Source organism: Neopelma chrysocephalum, unplaced genomic scaffold, assembly GCF_003984885.1.
Source record: "Neopelma chrysocephalum unplaced genomic scaffold, ASM398488v2 Primary Assembly neopelma1_25, whole genome shotgun sequence".
Lineage (NCBI taxonomy): Eukaryota > Metazoa > Chordata > Aves > Passeriformes > Pipridae > Neopelma > Neopelma chrysocephalum.
The window spans coordinates 32523728-32548079 of NW_020897694.1; the positions used below are offsets into that span (position 1 = coordinate 32523728).

Below are 24352 nucleotides of genomic sequence, written 5' to 3' on the forward strand. Positions count from 1 at the left end.
TACTTACCATGTCCCAAGAAACACTTCATAATCTCACATCAGTTCTAACATACTTGAAGATTAAAATCATGACCAAAAAAATCAAGCACAAAATTACCTTTTAAAATTGATGTAATGAATTTAAAGGAGTTTTAATTATGACATGCAAAAACAACATACACATAGAAATTGCAGGAAAGGAAAAAATTTCTTTCACTAGGTTTTCTAATGATTATGAATAATTATGGCACAGTAGGTAAAAATCTTCAGTATGAATACAGCTGTTATAAGTGCCCCTAGTAACTTACTTTAATCATAACCTTACCTGCTGCAGACAAAGAATCAGTGTCTTGGCACTCTGCATTTTGTTATTGTGTCTCATCTTGCTTAACGTTTCTTTAATTATGTCTCCAAAATCATTGTAGGTCTAGTAATAGCAGCAAATGAGAATTATCATTACCCTTCTTTAGCACTAGAAGTACACAAAACATGTGACTGTTCATGTGACACAAGTTCATAAAACACTCCCAATATCCGAACACACAAGTTAGAAGATGAAAACTGGACTTTTTATATTATTTCATACGTAAAGCAATGGGATACTCCTTTAAGAGTAATGTGAGGATTAAAGTTTTACTGAAATTATTATGTCTTAATTACAACAAAAGAACAAAGCCTCTTTGGGAGAGAAAAAAGAGAGGTTTCTGTATTTAACCAGTGCCTGCCAAGAAAGTAAAGAACAAGATTCACATTCAGATTTTCCAAAATTCTGTTAGTTGACTCATGGAAACTTCCCATTTTGTTCTCGGCCCTCCTGAAACCCAATTCAGAGTGGCTGAAGCTCTACTAATTGTCTAAACCCTGGACTCAGGTGAAATGTAGGCCACCTTCTGTGTGAGTCGTGTGAAGTAATTTGACCGCTTCAGTGTGAGAAGCTCTACATCTAGAACACTCTCCAACCATACACTGCTTCTTTGCAGCAGCTTCTCTGGAGAATGTGAGGAGCAAACATATTTGCTCAATTTTCAGTTGCTTTGCCTGCAGTGAGGTAATTTTGTGGAGCCAAGGGAAGAGATTTGCCCCACTCCTGCTTGATTTTATAGCCCTTTTATGATTATATAAGGATTCTGAGCCATAACGCTATTAACACCACATCCTTCACAAACACTGGAGTCACTTTCAAAAACTAAAATGCACTGATAGGGAAAGTAATCTTATCTAAAACATTACCTTCACATAATACTTATAGATCTCAGCAGCTGCAGTCATCTCTACCACGTTATACACTATTAACTTGCAATATGCTGCAAGAAGACTCCGCTTTCTGTGCAAGTCATCAAGTTTGCAACTTTCATCCTTTTCCTCTTCCTCTTCTGTCAGGTCTAGGGAAATAAAAGCATTGGAGCTTTGTTCTATTACTTTGTTCAAGATATCTCAATTTAAATGACCAACTTTCATCTAAATAGCACAGACTCAGCTGTTCAGTCAACATGCTAAGCAACAGATGCCAGTGCTCATTCCTGTGTATATCAGAAAACAAAGGTTTATACCCATTTCATAGCCTGCAGTTGATGACAGTGAAAAAAAAGTTATTTCCAGTCTTCTACTCTGATCTTCATAGGATCTTCCCATTTCTACTAGTCAGAATCTCCTTGTACAACACTACTCACAGCTACAGAATAAAACCAAACAGAGTGTATACTAACAGGCACAAACACAACAAATGGAAGCGACCAGAAAAATTGCAACCACGTTTCTTTTTCCTAGAATAAAACAGATGCTAGAAAAGTAGCACATAACTCATCAGAAACTCTACAAAAGTAGTCACACACAATCAACAAGAGTTCAGATGAGACTCTCCAAGCATTTATCAACAAGAGTGAAAGAAAAAAAGTCATTTAATAGCATTAAGAATATATTAAGTGTCTGGAATATGAGTTAACTACTAGCTGGATAACTTGTGGAAAACAAATACTCTTAAGAGTATTCCAACAATGCTACGAAGGTGCTTGGGGAGAGCTCCTTGCAGCAGGAGAGCTGATATGCTTTTTCTTGATGCGTGTGAAAGCTATCAGCTGCCAGAAGACTTCAGTCTCTGGCCCATAATTTTGATGTGGACTGTTTCTGCTTCTAGAATGACTATGGGCCTGGAAGCAAACATAGGGCAAATGACTTATGAAGTATCTGCAAATTAGAGTTAAAACTAGAATGAAACAGCTGCGAGCTGTGCAAATTGACATGCACACCCATAAGCATCACAAAATCACTTGTTCAGAAAGGAATGTGCAATGGGATGACAAGGATCTGTTGTGGGGAGAACTGAGAAATTGAAAGCATCATAGAAAATGGGTTTGAAAAAGATCTCAGGCCATCTAACTCAAAACAGGATCAATTTTATCAGTTTCACATACGTAACATACGGAGCTAGGATACTACAATCTACACTTGTGCAATCTTTTTTACTGTACATCTCCCTTTACTAATACAGATTCTCTTCTACTATCTCTCTGTTGCAATTATGGCCCATCAGTAGTTCTTGCATATACACTATGACCTGAAGAACTGGGGTGCCCAAAAATGAAGACAGAACTCCATCTCAACAGCTGAAGGACAAGAGTTTGACAGACAAATCTAGAACTTGGTTTTTTAGAGCATGACACTTGAACTTGGCCTCAGAACCACAATGAACTAACAATCTGTTTTCAAAACACTCCCAAAAGAAACCAGCCTTCACAATTACAACCTCAACACAGCTTCCAAATGTGTTTGACTTTGTACACAGGCATGCAGTGATAGGATAAGGAGGAATGGCTTTAAACTGAAAGAGGGTAGATTTAATCCTTAGATACAGGAAGAAATTCTTGATTGTCAGGATGGTAAGGCACTGGGATAGGTTGATGAGAGACTTTGTGAATGCCCCATCCCTGTTCAAGGCCAGGTTGGATGGGGTTCTGAGCAACCTGGTCTAATAGAAGGTGTCCTGTCCCTGCCAGGAGGGTTGGAAGTAGGTGGTCTGTAAGGTCCCTTCCAACCCAAACTAGTCTGTGATTCTGTAAAATCTGCCCCATAGCCCCAAAATCAAAATCCACTAATCCTTTATTCTGATGGCTTCAAAGGGTCCACACACTGAGAGAGCCACACTGCAACACTGCAAGGCTTTTCTCTAATACCATCACCTGCACCACAAAAGTCAGTCTACCAAATACTTTTACATTCTCACCCATCCCTGCATTACTTCAGCCTTTTTCATCCTACAAGTAAATTGGCAGCTATATCCTATGGTTAATCCACAGATCAGTGGTACAGATCAATGAATAACAGGTCAGCCATTTTGTCTGTAAAGGGGCCCAACCAAAAAAAAAACCAAAGCAACCCACAAAACAACGATGACAAAAAAAGAGGCCAGCTCCTTTTCCTGATACATTCACTGCAGATGACAAATGATAGCAAAAGTGGTAGATTGTTTCTCTGGTGATTGTCTAACCTTTTCTTTCCTCTTCTTCATCCACAAAAACATGTTCCCGGATAAACAAAAACAGTTTTTCCTGAAGTGACGTGTTAGGAAGATAACCTAGAGGTCCAATTGCTTCTTCCTTTTTATTTGAATCCTGATGACTCAAAATCAGCAACCAGTCACAGAGTATCATGAAGACCTGTATCAAGCAAACAAAGCCAAAGAAGGATACTGTGTTACTTTTCATGCCAACTCCACTTTGCCTCTCCATCAAACACAACCTAGCTTCCATCCCACTTCTTCCTTGCAAACTAAAGATTTCTCTTTGCCTCAGCTGTGGTGAAACGCCACAGCTAAGCCCTTTCAAAATGTGTACATTAGGAGATGCAGTGTATACAAGTATCATGCATGAACACCATCTAAAGATTTTCAAACTTCCATGGGAAAGAAGAAGAGCTCCATTATGTTGGAATATCTCTCTTTTAACCCATGAATCACTGGACAATTTCTACATTTTTTAAGTAATATGCATAGCAAGACATTAATAAAGCAATGATAGCAACCAGTACACTGATCAATCTAATCAGAAAACACAATGATTATCACTCAAATTCAGGCCTTGATTCTGCGGATGGACCCATGGAGACACAAATCTATGCTTGACTAAAGCACAAACTTGTAGTATTTAACTAACATAAGTTTAATTTTTCTTTAAAATAAATAGTTGAAGATTGTTTTTTTAAAGTTATTTTTCTTCTAAGAGACAAAATAATAGCAAAATTGGTAGAAGGAAATACCAATATGAAAAGAATGGCAGGCACTTAAAAAGAGATCTGAGCATGAATGCTAGTTAAGTGATAGAGAAACACAAACCTTTTCTCTTACATCTTTTTCCTTATGTTGGAGGAAGCACATGCAAATCTGACTGAAACGTCTCAGCTCCCTTCTTAGTGGAAAAAGAGTCTCCTAAAAACGTATTTAGGAAAGGTGAAAGGATCAGCATGTATGGGACTATGATTCAACAGAGAATTACAGAATAAACAATAGTTGCATCTTTTTCCACTCATATTATTCATTTAAGATAGCACAGCTGATGACATTATGAAAGAAGCTGACATCTCATGGTACAACATCTTACTAGCTATGAACAACTGCATCTGTCACACTTGCTGAAGCCAGTGGTATTCAGCAAGTCACAAACTCTTTGTTTCTCAATCTGTAGGGTGGGCAGCACATATTCCCTTATTCACTTCATCTTATCCTTATAAAGCAGTGGTAACAATGGAAGTAGAGTCAGGTCTATCCCACCTAATTTTCAATGTTCATTGCCTTCTGGAGTTGCTTTTCTCCTTCTCTCTATTGACTACAGAGGGAATGGAGTTTGGCACTTAGAAACTTAAGACACCTCTGTTTGCTAAGCCGAATCCAGCATGAGAGACTGTTTGCCTAGAGCCACACAAAAGACTTTCTGATCCTCCACCAGGTCCCAGTTGCACTACACTGAGCTTTGAGCTCTCAATGTAACAGGAATGCCCTTACAAGAGGGCTGGCTTTCATGCTGTGCAACTGTACATTTATAAGAAAGGGGATCCATCCCAGGACATGCTGAGGAGAACCAGAGGAGGGGCTATACATTGCCTTAACACTGCTGGGGGAGGAGCAAGAGGGAAGTAACAGTCCTAGAGCCGCTGTTCAGGAAATGGTTGGGTTTTTGGTTCTTGGAACTTTTCTCTCTGCCAACATCCAGACTTGGCCCTGCAGAGTGGGCCGTCACATTGTGCTTCCAATCAAAATCTGCTCTCATATGAAAGGCCAAATTAAAAAATGTGCTGCCCCATTACCAGTTAAGCTAACTGTGTCTAGAGTGAAAGTCAGAACATACTAGAGCAGTGAGAGATGTGGACATCCACACAGGAATGGAATGGGACAGGAATAGACAGTGAATCAGTCGCCAAATGGGTAATCTCCCAGCTAGCATTTCTCACACAAAACACATGTCCATGTCAGCGTCCTGTTCTGTATGCACAGGAGCACCAGGAAAGGGGACAGAATGGCAGAAGGAGCAGCACTCAGTGTAGTCAGAAATCACCATGAAGAGCAGTCCCATAGGTACACATTCACAAGTGAACCAATGCATAATAGAGTTTTCCTTTTTGGTGTCTTAAGCTAGACTGTCTTCTGAAATACCTGCCAGAGCTTGGCACTTTATAAAATCAATTACAAAAGTAAATTGTCAGTTGATGAGAAAAATTACCCCTTTCCTCAAACTTCTGCCAGAAATATGTAAATTAAAAGAAGCAAAAAAAAAAAGAAAAAAGAAACTAAGCAACTTAGTTTCCAGGACTTCTTGGAGTTTTCACTGAATATTCTTTGTTGCTTAAAACAAGAAAACAACAAACTGTTTGGCAGTGAAACAAGTTCTTTATCTCGATCAAGCCCCTGGAATTCAATGCACATGTTTTGCAGTAAAAAAAAGAGGTAAACCATTGTTCACTTATTCTCCTGCAGACTGAAAAAGCATAAGCACAATTTGGTTTCCTCAAGAAAACACACAAATTATCTTCTTATAAAGCCTGTTTTTTTCTGGCAATCTGAGAACAGGAAAAGTAACTTAAACTTCCAGAAGCACAACTCTAGGTTTCAAAGTTACGTGAGCAGCCAACCTTGGTAGAATTTTCTGAAACTGCAGATAGTTGCCACAGGAGAGAAAAATAAGTGCACTGGAGAGCTGGCAGGATAATCTGAAAATAAAAACACATGTCCTTTATTTACATGAAAGGCTCAACAGCAAAAAGTTTAGGACTAAATAAAGCATTCAAGCCTGACATTCTGCATGCTGCTTGCATGACCATTTCTCAACTGTACTCAGACCCTTAAAATTAACATAATAGGTTTACATACAAGCAAACATTGCCCCCTGGAAACTTCATTACTAAGGTGCTGCTTCTGCAGAACTTCTTTGACATCTTTATGAGTTCAAGGGAAAGTAACCCACGTACCAAAAGTGTGTTCACAGAGGCTAACTTCAGCTTAGGTTCTCATGATTTCTCTGCAGTCTTTGATGAAAGGCAGGACTACTCCAGAGGGCAATTCTGAGCAGAAGCCAAATCTTGGTGCTCCTATGCACCATCTAAAGGAACCCACCCTACCTAATGGCTACAGGCTCTCTCTACTCAACTAAATTTCACCTTTTCCCAAAAAAATCTTCCATTTCTCTCCTGAAAACAGGGAGAGAACTCCTAGAGTATTTCACCTTGTAATCCTAGAATATAGAACTCCATCTTGGCACAGACAATGCTTGAGTTGAGGCAATCAGATAACCAAAAGGCTGCAGTTAAGACAATTGGTAATTACAAACCATTACACCAAGAGTCAACATGTAAGCAACAGGTCCAAAGTATTCCAATTTCTGGTTACATGCAATCTAAAAAGGGGTCCTCACAGTCCCAACAATTTCCTATGTACTGAAAATGAAACAGCGCAATCATTGGAAGTACTGAACATGACAAAAGATCAATCCAGATGCCAGATGATTATCACAGTTCTGGACAATCTCCAAAATAAATTAATATAAAGGCATGAATTTACAGATTACAATAATGTTATACCAAAGACAGCCTCAGTGTCCCAGATTGAGAAATGGAAACAGTATCTTCCTGCCTCATAGGACATTGATATATAAGATTATTTAATATTTTCTATTTTTTTGTGCTTTCATCAAGAAAAACCTCTTTCACTGCTAAATATTAACAACTCACCAGAACAGGCAAACTCCCATGTTCCATTTCAAACACCAGGAACCTTAAAGTCTTGTCATACAGATTCCACTTGGTGAGATCATGGGCACTGTAAGTGAAAAAGTAATTATAATGATACACTAAGCAAGAAATGAAGTCTCACCTGATCAAACAGGTTAAATGTATCCTATTTTTGACTTCAGATGATGTAGAACAATAAAATTAAACAACTAAATATTACTTATAAGGGTGGAAAAGTAAGTTTTCATGGTCTAACACTGCAACCTTGAGTGTTCGCAACTCAACATTGGACTTCTCTTTGCAAAAACAGAGCATTTCATTCCTATGCAAAAAACCCTATCAAAACCAAAAAGCAATTCTCAATTTGCATGTGTAAGGTCAACATTTTAGGTATATGGGAATGTAAATTGTGTAAATAAACATCTCACTTATGAAAAGCTGCTACTCTTCTCAAAGCAGAGTTCATCCAGGAAATTGCTCCTGCATCCATACAAAATTCTCCTTCCTAAATCATGAAAGTTTGGGAAAGACAAAGCAATTAGCCAGAGAAAGGAAAGGGCATTACTATGTTCTCTTCCCAACCAACCCATATGCTTGAATCACTCTCCTCCAGCCCTCCCCAGTACCTTCACCTTTAACCACCCTACTCATGTCTTCCTCTACAGTAAAAAGAAAACAATAGAACTGCACAGAAATTTTCTATAAGGAAACATCTCTGTCATTAATAACCCCATGGCAGCCTCTCTAGACTGCAGTATTGCTAACACAGAGTAAAAACTAGCAATCAGGTTAACATGGTCCTTCACACAGTTGTTAAGGATCTCTAGAAAGCTAACTGTTCACATGGTGCTGACCTTCCTTGCTTCCAGCTGCCAGATCACATTCAAAGATAGCTAAAAATATATGAAATACTTTCCCATAGATGCAATTGCTGTAGTTTCCACAAGTTTACTACGTGATTCTGGGGGACGATATATACAACCAGGAATTAGAAGGGAGGGGTTCCAGGAGAAAAATCTCTTTATTTAGATATGGATCACACAACGGGGGAGTTGAAGAATCCCTGGTCTAGCACTTATCTTGTTTCTCATAAGTACACATTCTACCACATTGACATAGATCTCTATTTAAGGCCAATAAAATTAATCCAATCTGAGGTTAGGGGATTTTTTGGCTTGACACATTTTACAATATCCCAGTGTCCAATAAAAACCTGCCAGTGTTAACTCTCATACCATGGCATGACACCTGTTCATGACGGCACAGTTGATCAGATCAGCTGCAGGCTTCTGTTGTTCAGTTCAGCCAGCAAGCTATTCATATCACCAACAGCTGTTTCTGCTTTTTAGACCTAATGAAAAACTTTGAGGGAGACTCTGCAGTCCTCCTTCAAGGGGAAAGTCATTATTTCAAAGACCCCCAAAGCTATGAAATCTGCACTACAGACTGCCGTTTACTCTTTTGTCCCCCATACAGCCAAAGTGACAGCACAAAGGGCATCTTATGTACAGTCAAATATATAGAAGTACAGAAACATACCTTTTTGGGAACAGTCTCATCACTATAGATACACAGCACTTAGTAGCTGATCTTGCCATAGTTTCTTTGGCACAGTACTAGAGTAATTACAAAGCAACTATAGAGCTTAGGCCCAGAATATTTGGTCTGGAACTTATTTTGTTTCTCCTAAGTACACATTATCCCACACTGACACAGATCAACAAAATAGTTCCAATCTGAGGTTAGGGGATTTTTTGGCTTGACACAATTTACAATAGCAGTGTCCAATAAAAGCTTGCCAAAAGACATAAAATGCCCTGTTGCTGGTGTGGACTACCTTGTTTATAATTTTCCTCACTCTATTCCTGCAAAAATATATCTGCTTCAATAAAATATGAACAACCAATCTTTCCAGAGGTGCAAACCCATCTTTCAAAGTTCTGCTCCCTTCAAACAGAAACAGCAGGCAGAGAATAGTTCCACAACCCCCTTTATTTTTTTGCCTTCCTTTTTTTTTTCATAGTGAAACAGTCTGGTTACCTCCACAGTGAGTCACACTCACCTTTTGCCAGAAGCAATCTAGTAGCTGGTTAAGCTGTTCCATCAACTCATCTATCAGTTGAGTTCGAGCACAATCCACCTGGCTAAAAATGGCAATTTCTTCACTGCAGAGGATATAATAAGTTCTGGAGGAAGCCTCGAGGACAGACATGTCAGAGTGTTTGGCCACAATGTCTTTTACCTCTCTCAGCAAAGCGTCCAAATGCTGCAGGTAATAAAAGGGTATTGTAGGTAAATTGTACAGAAATACACTTATGCTTTAAATCATTTCACTAAGCCCATATATCCCTGTAAGTCATATAACCAAGATGCAGTCTTATAACCAAATGCCAGTCTAAGGAGCAGAGGGGCAGGATTAGAGGATACAACTTTTTTTTTCTGTGTTTATAGTTCTTTTTCATTATTATGTCTCTAGATCTTCCTAAAGAATGAAGCAACTGCTTTATATGCTACTTCAGCAATACGTGTTTAACACTACATGAAGAAAAAGGCAGGGAATAAAATATGCCTTTCCAAAGAACAGGTGTGTCTCCAAACAATGAAAGTTGTCTCCCTCAGCAGTGGAGGATGGAGAATGTTTCAGATCATGTCAGCAACTGGGGTCTTCACTCCCGGGGAGAGGAGGTAATTTCTGCTGTTCCGCCGACTCTCTCTCTTCCAGTTAACGTTTTGTGCTGAAATTAACCTAGGCGTGTTTGCCTAACATTACCTCCCTGTAAACATTCCTGCTTAAGAATACATTAAGCTATTTCAAAGATTTCATCTATCCATTTCTGACCATGCCTTTCCCATCAGCAGATATACTATCTCCATTCTTATCTTTCAGTTACTGTCATCCCCCAGCAGCTGGGAGTCAGCCTTCAAGGAGAATGAAATCTATTCTATAGTAAACTCCTGGGAGACACCAACTTAGACACACAGCATTAAGCCACCCTCTCTCCACCCAGCAATGAAAAAACCCAGGGCCGGGCCTACCACACAAAACCACAAACCATTACCCACCAGGGCCAGTCACAGCATATCAGAACTGGCAAGCACTATGGCTTTTCTTTGACAGTCCCAAATAAAAAACTAAAGCCTGAATAAGACCATTTCCCCTACAGTATGAGACATTTCTTTGTATTTCAACCATCTCCTACTTGTTCCGAATCCCACTAAACTCTCGACATTGTCACATAAATTTAGTACATTCCACATGAACCAATCACCCCAATTGCTATTCACCTTCTCTTGATGTCCTGTACTGTAAACATCTAAATCATAATACTGAGGAATCTGCAGAAGACTTGCCACTTTTTGTGCATCTGTTGAATACTGCAGAGAAAAAAACAGGATATGAGTATACTGCAGGAATTTTAATGAAATATTTAACATGCATTCACAGAGCAGCTGTTAGTTACCTTTGCCAAGAGCTGAGGAAGCACCATAATAAAGTGTTCAGTAATTTTGGTACAATCTTCCAATTGTATTTTCTTCTCTTTTACTGACAGAATCTGCAAATAAACCATTTTGTTTCAATTATAAAATCTCTGAGTTTTGAGTAGAATTTTACATGTAACCCAAGGTTAACTCATATGGCATTGTCTCAAGAATATCAAGCTAAGATAAAGATACTTTTCCATGGAGAAAACCAGACGCTATATTTTTTTTTTGTTAACCTTAAAATAGATGCAAATCGTTGTACAGCTATATCTCATGGATAAAATGCTCATCATTTGTCAATAACAAGCTTCAAGTGGCTTTCCTCTAATGCTCATGTCCTTCAACATCCACTTCTAATAAGATCTAGAGGTCAAAAGACACTGCGTCATTTGACAAAAATATGCCATTTTATTTCCTAAGATATATCTCCAACTAGGAACATGCTATCTGGCAAATAACATAAGGCAAAGAGAATGTGATTACATGAGAATAAATAAGACTAAGATGCACTGACTTTTTTGGCTGCACCTCTGCCCACTGGAGGATGACCTTCAGCTGCTTCTCTAACCGTTGCGAGGATAATTTCAATGAGAGCACTTTCCTCAGCATCGCTCAGCGCTGTAAGTAAATCAGTCTCAGCATCACAGAAAATAAAAATTAGGATGAAGCAGCAGCCTACTCATTTATCTGAGCAATTGTTTCTAAACTAACACTACATAAATACAGAATACTGAATAATATAAATATGTTGATATAAATATTACATTGGCAGTGCATTGTGTTGCATCTGCTTTTATGACACTTGGGGACCACAATTTGGTATCAAATGGTACAGCAATATGAAATGATCCTAAACTAGCTAAGGCAAGGTTCAAAAAACAGTATGGAGAGATTCATTCAGAAACAACAAAGCTCTCTGCTTACCCACCTTCTCCATCTTCTTGAGCATTTTTTAATAGAAGAGTTGTCATGCACTCCCAGTCCTTCAGAAATTTGCCTGCCCAGTCCCATAAGCTGTCTATAAGGTATGCAACGTGTTTGTGTAGCTAGGGATTAAAAACATAAGCTTATAGAAGCAAACACATCAATAAAAGAAATACAGTTTCATATGTTCCTCTCCCTTTTTCCAATGACAAAGCTTTGTCATTCACACATATATTCACACAGAGTATTCTAACATATTTTGTTTGAGGCTAATCAATATTTAAACATGTCTTCAATCTGATACAAAGAAGGAAAGTGGGGAAAAAAAAGCAGGAAAAGCAGGAAAAAATATTTTCTCTTTCTAGGATACCTTTCCTTTGTAATTTAAATAATCTCCTTAAAACTAGCTTCTGTATTGCTCTTATATTGCTGATCATAACACCTAAAAACCCAGTCATAGGACTAGAAATGAGTTATCTATGAAATTCTTTGCAGAAAGATTCAAAACTGCTCTGCCTGAGACACTTTGGCCAGATACAGGCCTGCACCACTGCAAAAGCTAAATAGTGAAGTACAGCACGTAAGCTGATAAAACTTTAAATGGAGTACGAAGCCATGGTACAACAAGGCATACACATCTGCAGAAAGACATGGACAAAGATCAAAAAACCCTCACTCAGTGGCATTGGTCTTTCAGGTTGTTTTCAGAAACTGCTTCAGCACTGAGTCTCTCCATTAGCATAGTTGTAAATTAGTTCTAATACAGAACAGAAATGTCTTAATTAAAAACTTAACCTAGAGAGCAAAAACATTCCAAACACCAAACATTTCAGAGCTCACCACCAGAAACTGCTTTCAAAAGGAAGCCAATACTTAATTTAATATGCAACGCTGGATTTCAAATGCTTACTGCAGGGTCTATTCTCCTCACCTCACTGTCCAGGAAAAAGTGTATTAATCTTTTCAACTGGTCAGTAGTTGCCCCAAACTCTCGTCCTCCTTTGGGCTGAACTTCTTCACCTCCCTCAGGAATAAGCAGCCTGCCAACAGAAAACAAGTCAGTCCAGTTCTGCCACATTCTCCTTATACTCATTTGGCAATGTAACACTAATTCTGTCAAGATCTCAAGAACTGTATTCCTCCTAAGTGTCTACTTATTTACCCCAAATAATATTAGACTTTTTTACCAGATGAAAGGAAAAGAGAGTAGATAGTTTTCCGTTACGGGAGATCTGCTATCCTTGTGGATGCAGAGACTATTTCTGATAATTTCACAGGTACCCTGCCAACTTTCTGGACAATAGATGCAGACTCCACAGAACTGATCATATAACAAGGCAGGCATTTGCTCATGCTTGAAAAGGGGCATTTACACTAAAACTTTTAACAGTATGACCAGGGGAAAGGAGAGTGTCGCTAACACCTCTATGACACTAGAATGAACATTTCTATACTAGTATAAGTGCCGGAGAGAAGAACTGGGCAAACAAACACAAGGATGAGGTTTACAGGGTCAAGGTAACCAAACTGCACTGGTCAGTTGGGTAGAAAAAGTAAAGTTATTAGGGCAAATCACTTTGATGATAAAAAGCAGCAGAGTTATGAGATGAAAAACATCTGATTTATGAGAGAATATTAGGACCAACACAAAATACTAAGTCTAGCAGGTGTGACACCAGACTTGTCAAAACAGAAATTTATCTTCATTTGTCTTTCTGTTGGACTTGGTTCCACAAACTCAAGAATGTCAACAATTCAGCTAGATAGGAAAAGACAACTAGGAGGGGATTCTGCATGTGTGGAAACACAATTATTATTTCTGAATTTTTCCCCACAAAATTCTTGCCAAAATATTTTTTTTAAATCCTTTTTGTAAGGCAAAATTATTTCTCTCAGTTGAAGAGACAGAATATTTATCTCTTCTCCTTTAGCTCACCAACTCCATTCATTTCACGCAACCATTGTTGCCCATTTGTAAGAGTTACTCCTGGGGAAGATAAACCCTGTACTTCATTAACCTGACAGAAAATTGGGAGGGCTTTTTAATCTGCTGCCTCTCTCATTATTCAAAGTATAAGGCAACTTCCAAAGGGAGAAGAGGAGGCCATTTTTGTGATTAATCACCAAAGCTATGGAAAACCACAGATGTCAGGTGACAGATTAGCTTGTAAGAAGCAAAGCAACAAGAAAAGAAAGTGGAAAGAAAGAGGGCATGCTCTCAACATAATATGGCATTTGTGGATCAGTCAGTAGTTTCATATTCTCCATGTTAGTCTTGCTGCTTTTCTCATGCTATTGTGCCAGGGCTGTGCACGGAAACATGCAATTATCCCCAGACAGCTTTTTTCTTCTGATTCAGCACTTTCAGCAGTAAAATGAATGCTTAATGTCCCCCTTAAATAAATCCACCTTAATTCCAAAACAAATGAGAACATGCAAGAAGTAGGCAGGCAGAGATACCTTTTATAAAGGAATTCCCCAGCTGCTACTGCAAGTGGACGGTGTGTGGTATAAACAAACTGGTATAACATTTCACAGTCTTCAGCTGATAACACATCCTCACAGTTCCTAGGCAAAAATAACAACGGAAGTTATAGTTCAGGTTTATCTGCAAAGAATAGTATGAATGCTATGTCCAGCTTTTACTAGACCTGATTCTCCATAGCCATGTCACTTGTTTACATAGCTACATTTTTGTAGGGCATTTCTAAAAATGCTCTCAAACAAAATTGGCAGCTTTCTTTTATTCACTGTGTATAGAAACAGAGGTCTGTGCAAGCCAGGACAAATCAGGCCCACTGCACAGACAGGAACATTAATTTAAAGCATAATTACAGTTGATCAGGGGTCACAGTAAAAAGACCAATAGTAATAAAACAGGAAAATCATGCCTTTGTGCTCAGATGTTCACCATAGAACATAAGAAAAAATAAGAAGCCTTCATTTTGCAGTACAAATTATTTTTAAATTATTACAGTATTTTAAAACCTATATTCTATTACACTAGGCTTGTACAGAGACACATGTAAAAAAAAATCAAAACATTCTTGAGAGCATGCTTATGACTGTGACCTCTCTGCGCAAACATAAACATTGAAATGTCACAAATTTTTTCATTCAGCTACACATCTTGAGAATACCACATGCCAACTAGTAAACCTAGAACACTCTATGAGGTAGAAAAGGTATTAATTTCAAACTTTTATAAAAAAGAAACTGAAGCATCAAGGCTGAATAACCTGACAAAGAGATACCAGAGGAGTGAAGCCCAAAGCAAGGATTACAGTTTCAAAGTACCTGCTTCTTACGGTCACAGCAATATTGGATTAAGCTACTTCAGAGAATGAAAGAGCAACATATGAGATCCTTACACTTACTACACCCAGGTGAGAGGAAAGGGGTTTTATTTATCACTGCATTCAATTCTCAAGTAGTAACAGTTCAAAACCAACTACAGCTGTAGTCCAATACCCCCTTTACAACTGAGGATTCATGCTCTTCATTTGCTAGGATTGATGTCTAAAAACAATCAGCAGTCCTTCCTACACTTTCCCATTTGTCTCCAACCCATTTCATCCCTTAGCATCCTTACAAGTCACAAAGCCCGAAAACATCCTTCAACCTGACTGAAAAAAATGTGAGCTCACATTAGGTGAGAGTATCACTGGAGCACCCATTAAAAAGGTCTTCAAATAAAAGTGCTAATGGTATGTCTCTAGAACTGATGGATCAATATTACAGGATAATGCTTGCCCTCAACCAAAAAGAAAAGCTCCCTTACATACTTCAGGCAGGTTTTGGTGGACTCCTTGAACATGAAATTCCCTTCAGCATATATTTGCAGTAATAGGACATATAGAAAGTATTCTGAGTATACACTTCATGAAATCACATAAAGGAAAATATTTATGCTACTCATTCAACCATCTACAAAACTGGGGAAATGAGTAAAAATGTGTTTATTAATGTTAAACAGTAAGAAATTGAAAGAGCTAAAATGGTGCATTAGAGTATATGAATAAGCATTGGTGTGTCCTGTGAACCTATGAATGATCAAATGTATTAAACCTCTACAAGTTTAACAAGCGAGAGTAAAACAAAGAATGACAACAAAGAGCGCTTACAGCAATAAAAATATATATCAAGTCTTTATATTAAAAGGTTATGGGGAATTTACAGAAATAAACTAGCAGTCTGACAACATTTCTTTCATTCTTTTCAATGTCAATCTATTATTTAACTCTTTTAAAGCACTGATTTCCATGAGGATGTCTTTGCCATTTTCTCTCTATATTTTTTTTTTTAAACTGTGGACAGCTTGGAAAAGAAGAAATTTCTATACAAATATACTGTGATCTAGATTGAGCCAACACAGATCACAGACCAGCTGAGGATGGACAGCACCTCTACAGATCACCTAGTCCAACCCCCTGCTCAGAAGAGGATCAGCCAGAGCAAGTTGATGAGGGTTGTATCCAATCAGGTTTTGAATACCTACGAAGTCAGAGACTCCACATCTGTGGCAACTTGATTCAGTATTGGACCACTCCCACAATGAAAAACTTCTTTCCTATGCTTAAATTTCCTGTACGAACATGCCAGACAAATGTACCCATTTTTTATATTTGAATTTTTATATTCTTTATATTTCAGGTTTTCTCTTCTTAGCATATTTATGGAAACAGTGAATGCAATATTTGAACGTCTCTATTTTAAAAGAATTCCTTGCCTAAATTGTTCAGATAGCTCAAAGAGCTCAGCAATGTGCCTGCCATCTCTCTGGGCAGAAATTGAGGACTCTGCCTTTACAGTACCAATGTAACTGTCTTTCCACAGAAATTTTCTATCCTTAGGAAAGGACCTGGCAGTCCTAGTGGACACCAAGTTGAACATGAGCCACCAATGTGCTCTTGATGAAAACCAGGTGAATGGTATCCGAGCCTGCATTAAGAGTGTTACCAGCAGGTTTGGGGATGTGATCCTTACCCTCAGCACCGGTGAGGCCACACCCGTATTGCTAGGTCCAGTGCTGGGCTCCCCAGTAAAAGAGACATACTGGAGAGAGACCAATGAAGGGCCACAAAGATGATCAAGGGATTGGAGCATCTCTCCTATGAGGAAAGGCTGAGGGACATGAGACTGTTGAGGTTTCAGAAAAGAAAGCTGAGGTGAATTTTATCAATATGTGTAAATACCTGATGGAGGGAGTAAAGAAGATGGAGCCAGGCTCTGCTCAGTGGTGCCCAGGACCAGAAGCAACAGGCACAAATTTGAACACAGGAGGCTCCCTCTGAACATCAGGAAACAAGTTTTTATTGTGAGGGTGACAGAGCACTGGCACAGGCTGCCCAGGGAGGTTGTGGAGTCTCCACTGTCAGAGATACTCAAAAGCCATCTGGATGTAGCCATGAGCAATATGCTCCTGGTGGCCCTGCTTGAGTAGGAGTTTGGACCAGATGACTCTTCTAACTTCAGCCATTCTGTGACTTCTGAAATCCCAACCTCCTTGGTTTTGACTTTGTCTTCTAAGAGGTTAGGAATTTGTCCCATTTACGTTAATCTACAGTAGTGTTATTTCCTCAAGACGTGTAGGTCAAATGCAATAGCTCTGGCTGCAAAGGAAGCAACCCTAATGGAACAGAAGCAAAGGTGGGGAGAAGAATCCATTTTCTTTGCAGCACTGACTCACAGACACTGACGACACCACTTGAGCACCTTTTCTCTTTTTCTTTCTTGAATGAGAAGGAATACCTGTGTGTACTACTACTTTTCACATACTGTTCAGTCACTACTCTCTGTGATACAATGAGGTTTATATTCATAACTTCCATACACATGAGTGTTTAGGCATTTTACTAGTCTCTGGAAGTAGCGGCACTCGACTACATCTGCTACCACCCGCACTAATGCTACCACAGTAAATGGGTGCCTTTCTTTTTTACATACACAAGCTGTTCAAAGAATACTTCAAATACAGCAATAACTCTGCTGCAAATTTACAGCCCTCAGAAGGCCAAGCAACATATAAAGGTTAAGCCAGAAGTTCCTGCAAGTGTTTAGGTGCCTAAAAATAAACAGGCATGGCCTTCCACATACCAATGTCATGACATACCATTTTCTCTGCACTTCAGCGTGAACATGTCACAAAGAAGAAGTTGGGATACTCTACAGGGAGATCACAGCCTGCTTTTGTTCTGCATATGGCACCAGCTGAAAGATTTCATATCTGCTGCCTTTTGTTTCATTTTGCAAGAGGCACAACTGCTGGAGTTTCCTGACTTGGGCAGCACTGTTGCTTATATAAAGAATAACCATTAAAATCACAACAGTAAAATAAAAACACACGTGATGCACTTTTCAGAGTTTTGCCACCCTACTCTGTGTTTTTAAAGGCTGTGCAGGGAAAGATCTGGTACACATTATGGGGACACTGGCAATTTAAAATTAAGTCAAGTTAAATATCCAAATCTGACAATACATCGTAAAAACAGTATTTGTGAACTGAGCACTATCAACCAAAAAATACATGTTGAAGCTGTTCTAATATCTGCAATAAAATTTTAAGCAGAAAAATTGGCTGATTTGTTCTGTTATCTCATTCTCACTCCCCTGCTGTCATTGCAGGTATTTCAGGACACACTGGTAACCAGCAAAGTGATAACATGGTTGGTACTACAATATAATAGTAGTCCTTTCCCATCACTTTACAATAGGATCAGCCTGTTGCAATACACTGTGATTATGCTGTGACAGACCAATGTGTTCTGCATTTAAAACTCAGTTTAATTTCTAGTTACATTTAACTAATGTAATACAAAGTCATTTTCCCCTGTGCTATTTACATATTCAAGCTAATTGTAGATTTGTGCTCCTACCCGTACCACTTGTAACCTTCCCCCATACATCTACCTAATTACTTTTGCTGCTCTTTTCCAAAATCCCTCTACTCTTTTAGATAATTAAGCACACAAAAATTAACAGAATTGTCTAGCAGTAGACACACTAACCTAATTTGCCTCCTAAAAGGCAATGTTTTCAGTAACATTCCATGGTCTCTCACTGTCACTCATATTTTCTCCCTCTTTATTTCCTTTCTAGTTCTATTCCCTGTCAGATTCTTTGCAACATTAATGCTAACAATTATGCATAATTCAGTACCATTAATAATTTCTGTTATGCTAAACCTCATATGCTCATTTCAGTTTTGGGATCGCATCATGCTTTGTAAATACAGAAATCCTCTAGCCCAAAAAAAAATAGAAATCTACTAGTCCAAAGACATGGCATTCAATTGAAACAACATGCAACAAACAAGAAGAAAAAAAAAAATCTCAGCTTACAGAGATAGACAAGAAGAAAATACAAATATGGATTTGAAAAAAAACACAAGTTTATGCATAGCAAGAGGGTTTTGAATCAGCGCTGGGAATATTTTTTAATAATGTAATACATATAAGTGAGTTGAAAAGATCAGTGTTTCCACTGCCTCTGTAGATAGCAAGAGAGAATGTAAAGGTCAGCATAGTAATTTTATGGGCCAGTAGTACACAGAGTAGTCAAAGTATATTCCACAGGACTGGAATGAAGGAATGGTTAAGAGATGCTGAAACCTGTTACCAACATACACGGAGCACAGCTCTGCTGCAATTGTGAAACATCATAAAAACAGTTAATTGGTGATGAGGTCTTGCCACTATACTCACCCAAAAGACAATTATGGAAGCCAGTAAAAGCAAGTTACTGACATAGTAAATTTTCCCCAGGAAAAAGCACCCAGTGGACTAATAGGGGGAAAAAGCTATTTCTGGCCTTGTTTCTTGCCGATTCTCATCATAAAACAACAAAATATTTGTTCCAAGATTAAAGACATGTTCTAGAGGTCAATACCTGACCAGTTAACATTATATTATTTTTTTTAAATGGTTCCAATCATTTTTTTTAATGATTCCAAATCGAATATAGGGAATTTATCAGGTAGAGATTTTTGCCAGTAGCTTTAAAAATAGAAACTTGATCTGAAAGGTCTCTCACATCTCACTGAAAATGCAAGTTGGGCCACTAGAATACACTTGCCAAATTTGCAAATGACAAAAATGAGTCATTCACAAGAGAAGCCAATACAGCATGCCAGAAGTGGCAAAAAATTTAATTACATCAATGCATACTAGTAGACATGCCATTTATACAAGTTGTCATTTATTATTCCATTCTCCCTTCTAAGGCAAGGGAGTTGCTGTCCCCAACCCCATTTCATGCTTTACTGCATGTATCAAGCAGCATTACTGCTCAATATCCAGATACTGGGTTTGAGCTATGAGACACACCTATTTGAAACACAATAGCTCTGAACGTCTTTGCTTCTGCAATGCCAGTAGCAAGTCGTTTCTGCCACTATTGTAGGAACTAAGGCATCAGTTTTCCCCTGCTAGAAAAGCATCTTGATGCAGACTTATATTAAGAAGCCTCTACATGTGACTGTCTATATTGTCTGCATTCTCTTCACACAGGTTTTACAGACTGGTCAGTACTAGTCTTACCAAAGAGAAGAGCTGTCATTGAATTTGCTTACTGAGCCCCCAGTTCCCACTTCCATCACTTCAATAATTAAGCCAAATCAACAGGGCTCAGAGTAACTGGGGGGTACAGTGGAAGACAGGAGGATGGCTATGCAACAGATGAGCAAAAAGAAAGAAAAGAATGTATTTGCTAGGCCTCTACACAGCCTAATTAGAAACTATTTCAAAATGTATTAATTTTACTTATGGAAACTACATTTCATGATGGAAAAATGTCATTCAGAAAACTTCAGAAGGCATTTATTCACACTGAAAATCATATTTAAGCAAAATTAGGAAAAAAATGTTTCAGAAAAAAAGAAACATTGATCAAACTTTTATAGCTGCAGCTTGCATTAATGAGAATATGATCTCTTATAATAAAGCCAGAGATGATAAACAGCTGCAGTGCCAATATAGCTCTTGTTAGTTCAGATACAGAACAAGAGCAGCCCTAAGTGGTGTTTGGAATCTTTGTACTTCAACAATGGTGAGTTGCTCTTCCTAGCACAGGGACACATTACACATGGACACAGCATTGTGCTTTGTTCCAACAGCACACCACAGGGAACCAAGGGATGTAAAAATGGACATTGTGAACACAGAAACAATGTAACCACAGCTACTACCAGTGAGGCCCAAACAACGGCCCTGCCTTCAGAAAAGCGTATTGTGTTCACAGCGTCATATGCTGCTCTGATGTGCCTGTTGAAGGGGGACTGGAGAAATGCCACTCAAACTAGTAGAGTGAGAAGTGAGATAGTAGACTATAAAGCAGCACTTCAACATACAAATGTATTTGAAATTTAATGTAAATACCTGCAACACCATATTAATTGGCCCATTAAGGTTTACATGCTGAGCTATCAACGACTAATACTTCTGTCTTAAATGGAGAAGCAAATCTCACAAGGCTAATGGACAATGTGTCATGCTGTACATGGAAGTTAAGCATCTGCATCAGCTGAATCCAACTTACACTCAGAGACAGAAGAGACACTGACTTCCAACATCTCAACTGTATTACCAATGAAATGGGAGTGAGGGTTTTATTCACATTTTGCTTTGAAAAAGAGGGACAGAGAATTTACTCTCCACGTTTTGCAAATAAAGCCATGTCTAAAATAAACATGCTGTTCAAGGATATATCAGAATAAGATTCTTATACTTCTGTCTAATTTTTCCCCACACTTCCAGCTTGCCATTATCCTACCAAATCTATGGCTGGGAGGTAGATTTCCCAAGAAAACAAATTTTCTGTTAGTTTTTAACTTCAGCAAAAACAATTATCATACACTTGCTCATTTCCTGCTGGTCAGTCTGCTGTGGGCTCAATGGCTCCCAGATTCTCTGCCATGGAGTCAAGAATCTGAAAGTCCAAATTCTAGCAACAGCCTCAAAGCTCAAGGCCTCCTGCATTAGGTGCAGAGACAGGGAAGCTGGCAGAGTTCTCCGAGCTTCTGGTCAAGGCCTGGAAACCCTAGGACAGAAGATGGGGTGGGGACCCCATATTCAGGGGGAACTTCCTCCAAGAGAGGCAGATGCTCTATTTGAGAAAAGCCAAAATGAAAATGTGGCATTTCCTTTCAAGATGAAGTGTAAAGATATAAAAATGTAGTTTTCAGATTGAATCTCAGCACAAGGGCTTTCTTAACATTGGTATTTCCCACAGAAAGAAAATGTCACATCTTGGGCAGCTTATCTGTAACTCGTATCCTGCCAGAAGCAACTGTTTCCCAACAGGTAACTGATTACAGGAAGACTCATCAGGATTGTATCTACATCTTGTTGCCATTAAAACAATACAGTAAATTAAAAAAGAAATTATTTACTGTGACATAAGCATCAAGAGTTTCATGGCTTGAACTGCTACTTCATGGTCCTTGTCCAGAGGCATGGACACAATTCGATCCTAATGGATGTAAAATGACAATAAAAAGATGTAACATGGTTTGTTCTCAATAAACACGTATTTTTGCTACAGCTAGATCATCTACGCTAGTACAGCAGAGATTTATTTTTATTTCGGCAGCTATTTCCTAAGAGACATAAGGCAACTTGATTACTACCAAGTAGTTCCCCAGCCCCTGAAAATTAACAGCATGTTAATTTTTTAACTGAATTAATCATGCAGTAATATGATATTTTTTATAGATGTAATGTATGCATTCACAAGAAATCAACTACAGTCTACAAATTAAAAGTGACTGACAACTTGTTTCTAAGATGTTACTATTGGCACTTCAGCATGTTAAATGAAGGTAAGCTTCAAATTACAAGCATTATATAATCAGTTTCTCCCATCAACAGTGAAATGCTTGTACCTACACATTACAGAAGCCAGTGCCTTGCTGCAAAGATAATTAGGACTTAAGTCATAAAGGCACCTCCTGGAATAGCAGCAATATTCCTGACCTCCAAAATGCACACTATTGTAACTTGGTACACATGCAAACATCTCAGAAAACTGGAAATTTTCCTGTCCCGTGTAACCAAGAACTTGCACATCTCAGTGTGACCTATATCTTTAAGATATATTAAACCTTTAGACTTCCTTGACTGGGGACTAACAGCTTTCTCATTTAACATAAATCTCTAGATTCATTTTACTTTGCACATTCCTTTTTCTCACAATCCAGTTGCAAGGTGTGTTAAATGCACAAATCCTGAGTTTGAACACTCAAGGTTAACAGAGAGAACATGTGAAACTCCCTCTTGCAGGAAATGGATTGATGGTTATATGATTGCACTTCCCATCACTCAGAAAGCATGATTTAAACTTTGAAACTTGTATGTTGCCTGTAGCTGTTTGGGTTTCTTTCACTTAGAGGGGAAGGAGTTGTGTTTGGGTGGAGTTTTTTTGATTGAGGGATGGAGTTTGCAATGATCCATTTACATTGCATCCTCCACACAGAGGGAGTTTGCAGTACAGACAGACTGGAGCTATTTCATCAGTCTTTATTGAATACCAATCCTGTGGTTACACAGCTTACAGCAGACAGAAAGATAAAGGACTACCACATAATCATTTAAATCAGGGGTCAATCTTAGACAGACAAGCTTCAGTCTGAATAATTTATTCTTAAGATAGCAATATTAATCTATTTCTTGTTCTTTGAGGATGTGCTATAGGTATTTTTCACTATTAGCAACTGCTCTGATATACAGAGAAGCCCTGCACCTTTGCAAAAAGAACACAAATTAGCACCACATGCAGGCATTGATTATGTACTGATTCAGAAGGACTGAGATATCAATCACATCTTGAGCTTTCTTATTCAAATACTGAAAAGGCCCAACCCCACTGGGATAAAAGTAGCTGACAAAATCATTACCAAGGCCAGGATTAAAAAAAGTAAAGGTCTTACTTCTTAAATGAGTCAGGATGTTGAAATATGATAAAGGCAGTGTACAGTGTCAGTGCAGCCACAAAACAAACTCTCAAACTTACAGTGTATCACCTGACTTGATCAGAAAGGAGATAAGGGATCCTGCTTCAAGATTCATACTGACATGGTAGATCAAGAGAGAACCATTCCCACATCAGTGTGACACATGGACAGCCAGTCCAGTATCTACAAGGCTACCCATTATCCAGGGCAGCAAAGAAAGGGACCTTCAGCATATGAAATTCTTTGTCATCTGCCAAAGATCCTGTAAAAAATTTGGGCCATTCTGGATGAATGGTGGAGGTAACTGACCACAGTGCATGCTACCACCATTTTGTGCATGAACTAAAGTGAAAAGGAATATTCCACAGAAACAGAGGGAAACATCCCTGCAAAACCCCTTCATCCACTCAGTCAACCAGGCTGTTTCTGCAGTTCCTGTCAGTCAAGACAGTGGGGAGATCAGCTCTGATCAAAACATTTGACCTTGTGTATACACCTGACCTAGACTTAAAAAAAACAGCAAACAGTAATTTACCTTGAATCTGCTAGTAAAGAGATCCATCCTGGAAACAAGTTCTTTTCTGCTATAAATTCCCTGCAGTCCCAGAAGACACTTCAACCGCACTTCAGCTTGCTACAAGACAAAGACAAATAGGCTAAGAGTAAAAAACATGTATCTTTGTTATTCACTACTGGCATTTATATTATGTAAATAAGAGTGTTCTTTGTGGTGCCTACAGCAGGCTATCCAAATGCTGCCTCATCTTCTTTATTAGTGATATCAGTACAATTTTGTTTGTGCGTATA

The 24352-nt window shown here is 38.6% G+C and overlaps 1 protein-coding gene across 2 annotated transcripts in view; it reads right to left on the reverse strand.

Annotated features, from left to right (window-relative positions):
* Positions 1 to 24352, reverse strand: part of LOC113963558 (cohesin subunit SA-2-like) — a 59084-nt gene that overhangs the window by 10164 nt on the left and 24568 nt on the right. For both annotated transcript variants that reach the window (XM_027674795.1, XM_027674796.1), the window contains 16 exons: positions 24081 to 24179; positions 21986 to 22065; positions 14059 to 14166; positions 12530 to 12638; positions 11603 to 11720; positions 11189 to 11292; positions 10653 to 10745; positions 10477 to 10566; positions 9254 to 9457; positions 7620 to 7696; positions 7192 to 7279; positions 6097 to 6174; positions 4307 to 4399; positions 3464 to 3632; positions 1210 to 1361; positions 305 to 406 (listed from right to left, as the gene is read on the reverse strand). In XM_027674795.1, coding sequence (XP_027530596.1) covers positions 305 to 406; positions 1210 to 1361; positions 3464 to 3632; positions 4307 to 4399; positions 6097 to 6174; positions 7192 to 7279; positions 7620 to 7696; positions 9254 to 9457; positions 10477 to 10566; positions 10653 to 10745; positions 11189 to 11292; positions 11603 to 11720; positions 12530 to 12638; positions 14059 to 14166; positions 21986 to 22065; positions 24081 to 24179 — 1764 coding nt within the window. The remainder of the gene's footprint in view (positions 1 to 304; positions 407 to 1209; positions 1362 to 3463; positions 3633 to 4306; positions 4400 to 6096; positions 6175 to 7191; positions 7280 to 7619; positions 7697 to 9253; positions 9458 to 10476; positions 10567 to 10652; positions 10746 to 11188; positions 11293 to 11602; positions 11721 to 12529; positions 12639 to 14058; positions 14167 to 21985; positions 22066 to 24080; positions 24180 to 24352) is intronic.